The 3,783-nt window shown below is 35.2% G+C and overlaps 1 protein-coding gene across 11 annotated transcripts in view; it reads right to left on the minus strand.

The window, feature by feature from the left end:
• LOC125679467 (solute carrier family 23 member 1-like) overlaps nt 1–3,783 on the minus strand; it is a 19,003-nt gene continuing 15,220 nt past the window's right edge. For 10 of the 11 annotated variants that reach the window (XM_048918708.2, XM_048918706.2, XM_048918707.2 and 7 more), the window contains 5 exons: nt 3,352–3,455; nt 3,066–3,195; nt 2,682–2,825; nt 1,947–2,042; nt 1–1,847 (listed from right to left, as the gene is read on the minus strand). In XM_048918708.2, coding sequence (XP_048774665.1) covers nt 1,609–1,847; nt 1,947–2,042; nt 2,682–2,825; nt 3,066–3,195; nt 3,352–3,455 — 713 coding nt within the window. In that variant the 3' untranslated portion in view covers nt 1–1,608. The remainder of the gene's footprint in view (nt 1,848–1,946; nt 2,043–2,681; nt 2,826–3,065; nt 3,196–3,351; nt 3,456–3,783) is intronic. The other variant, XM_048918704.2, reaches the window with a different exon arrangement.

The following is a 3,783-nucleotide window of genomic DNA, read 5'->3' on the forward strand; positions in this document are numbered from 1 at the left end:
TTTTTTTTAAGGATGCTTCTTTATTTTGAAATTCTAAGAAAGAAAAAAAAAACCTTGTACCAAATAAAGGGTACGTGTCAAATTAATATATGTACACATATAATACTGCGTCATAGAAATTTAAAAAACACATGACACTGTTATTTATATAGTCTTCGTCCACTGACCTTTTAATATATGGCCTCGGGAAATTGCATATAAAGCCAAAGTATATATCTAAAATGTAAGCAAGAGATTGAGCACTATGAATGTACATTGAGCAAAGCAAATCTTTTCGGGCGTATGTTTCAGCAAGTCTTAGATTTTTCGTTTGAACACTCGGGTATGTCTGTTGAAATCAGAAAGTTAGAATAAAAAAAATATACTGTTAAGTTTGAGCAAGACTCGTAAATATTATGCCGATATAAAATACATACAATATACAATTACATATATATGATCTGTTCAAATTATAACATCTGAAATAAACAAGAGGTCCATCTGATTATTAGTTATAAACATAACTAGTCCCAAGGCCTATGAAATCTAGAAATTAATTTTCCTGTTTTGAATACTACTAAAAGTCGTGTCTAAGATTTAAGATAACATCTTTCTTTTAAATGCCCTCAACAGTGTCTATCGTGATGAAAGGCTTCACATAATATATGTAACATTAATACAATATGATTAATTTGGATCCATCGTAGAGTCAATACCCTGGGGTTGCAAAATTCACAAGTTTGGTACATCCTTTTCTGCTTTTCCTAAATATGCATTTAGTTTTTATGCTGTATCAGCAAACGTAAAAAAGTCCTTCAAATAATAAAAGACAATAATCACTAAAACAACTTTGGCTAAACCCTGGAACTAAACCCTTACCTCCTAGGATCACGAAATTTACAATTTTGGTAAAGGACTATCTACTCCTTCTGAATATCTATTTAGTTTCAATTTAGTATCAATAGCATTAAGTAGCCTTAAAAAAGGTACAGTATTATCTAAATGTTTTACACATACAATGTATTCATAGTGTATACCAAGTTTGGGCCCTCCCTGGGGTCAGAACCTCTACCATGGGGATCATGAAATTTACAATTTTGGTAGAAGTCTTTCTGGTCTACATCACTATGCATTTAGATTTTATTACACATGTGCAGTTGTAGAATAAAATTTTGTTGAATAAACTAACCATTTTGGCCCTCCCAACTCTGAGATCATCAAATTAACAATTTTGGTAAAGGACTATATCCATTTAGCCCAATAGTTCTGGTGAAAAAAATGAAATTGTGAAAAGTTTGCCGACAGAAAACGGACACATTTTGTTAAGAAAAGCTCACTTGAGCCTTTGGATCAGTTGAGCTAAAATATACACCATATTCTAGTCATACATGTATGGCACAAACTATTTTTGGAAGTGTAATACGGATTTGTACATTCGTCCCTGTAATAGATACAACTGTACATTGTAGTCATACCAAATTCAAAGAATGGCCCGAGACACGAATTGTTAGAACGGAATTCCGCCTGTCTGGATGATACAGCCATCGCCAAATTCAAAGAAGTATTGTCTGACAGGCACGTATTAGCAGAAGCATGCACGCTGTACAAATGGGACAAAGTTTTAAAGTCTCAAAACTTGGTGTCTTCGACACTCTGCTCATAATGTTCTAGTGTTGGGTTCTCTCTCTTGCATGTTACACTGCATGGCTGAAAATTAGCACAGAATGGGAGAAAACGAGTTATTGTCAGCCGGTTGAGATACTTTTGTATAAAAGGCAAATCATAAACAGAGGTATTGCTTGTTCCACCAACTTTCACAGAGTCATCTGTTTCCCGCCATTTTATTATGCCACGTTCCTCCAGAGTACCTGTTTGTAAAGAGTAAGAGAAATTGGTATAGACATGTTTGTAATTTCCACCAGGACTTGCACGTGTAGATGAAAACATATGTGATTATCAGTATCTACCTGGTATTGTATTGTCAAGGACAAACCCGACCACGCCTCCTACAAACATGCTCGTACCCAGTAAAACAGTCAGCAGCTGATCTGCTATTTCATCTCCTAAAAAATAATTTGGAAAAAAATACATGTTCAACAATTGTTGGAGAAATATAAATCGTGGATATAACGGGTATGGATGAACACGGGGGGGGGGGGGGGGGGGGGGGGGGGGATAAGGCGTGAATTGCTTGAAATATTTAGAAAGGGAACATTTTGAAATCAGCCGTATTTCAGCTTTTTGAAATAATTTTTGTTGGTGAGAAAGGCAATATAATGTTTCTAGAAAAAAATGCTATATAGATTGAAAATAAAAATAAATTTTTTTTTATTTCCTATACGATTTTTGATAAATCGGCAGTTGGCTTATATATGTGATACCCTTGCACATCTTAATGGAGTGAAATATAACTATATATATGATAAAGTGTATTGAGAGTGAACATTTGTCACACAATATTTGCATTAGTTTTGTTACACAATATTTGCATCTTCAATTAAAATACATGTATAGTAAAAGTTCGGCCGTTATTGGAGTGTCGTTTTTTAACAAATATATCCGATTATATTCAATGTATCTTATAATCATATATTGCATATATTTTTATTCATACCAAATAAAATAAATCTGTTGCTATTGACACTCAAAATATAATTCATATACATATAAAGACTTGAGTATTCCTGAACTCTTCACATTACCTGTACTAATATAACCCGGGTGGTTTTTCATCCAGTTTGGAAATGATAATCCGAAGAAAATAGATGTTCCCAGAATGAATATATTTCGAGATGAAGTGAGGTCTACAAACTGCAAGTTAGACAGGCCCACTGCTACCACCATACCTACATGTGATATACACGTACACGGTAAAGTCAGAAAGTTCAGGCAGAGGACAATGACCATATTATCTCGGAACTGAGATTTTATTCAAATTTTGACTGCTCGAATAGAAGGAAACTTAAACTTAAGTTTGAGATTTTTGCGAATTATCTAAGCCTGAATTTTTCTGATATAAAATGTGCAACATGCACCTAATCAACAAAATGAATTCCTCTATGATTGAACAAGATTTTAACATATACCGAATGTAACCATAAAGAGTCCTCCGATTACAGGGTCTGGTATGGTGACAAACAGAGCCCCGAATTTCCCGAGGCACCCCAAGACGATCATTACTATTCCGCCAATTTGTACAACTCGTCGACTTCCGACCTAAATCATAAGAATAAGATTAATATGTTCAAATTGATGTATTAGAATTGTCATTTCCTTAATAGCTAGCGTATGTCAGATACAAGTACAAGTTTGTTATTTATCTTTATCTTATAATCTGGTTGAATTAAGTCTTCCTTATACACGGGTACATACCCTAGTAATACCTATAGCTCCAATGTTTTCACTGTAGGAAGTCGTACCGTTTCCGGAGCCCCAGGCACCGGCCAATAGACAGCCAATTCCTTCTATACCTATTCCTACCAAAGGCACAAATAAACCACAAACATTGCTGATGCATAAGTATACTAGTCTTACAAAACACAATTATTTAAGAAATAAGTTTGAAAATACATGAAGGCATAAACTGCGACTCTTCACACCGGCATAATTTTCGTGAAGTGCTTTATAACGCTTCGGGAATAGTGTGTCGGCGTAACGCTTCGGGAATAGTGTGCCGACGTAACGCTTCGGGAATAGTGTGTCGGCGTAACGCTTCAGGAATAGTGTGCCGACGTAACGCTTCGGGAATAGTGTGTCAGCGTAACGCTTCAGGAATAGTGTGCCGACGTAATGCTTCGGGAATAG

This window comes from Ostrea edulis, chromosome 2 (genome assembly GCF_947568905.1).
Source record: "Ostrea edulis chromosome 2, xbOstEdul1.1, whole genome shotgun sequence".
NCBI lineage: Eukaryota > Metazoa > Mollusca > Bivalvia > Ostreida > Ostreidae > Ostrea > Ostrea edulis.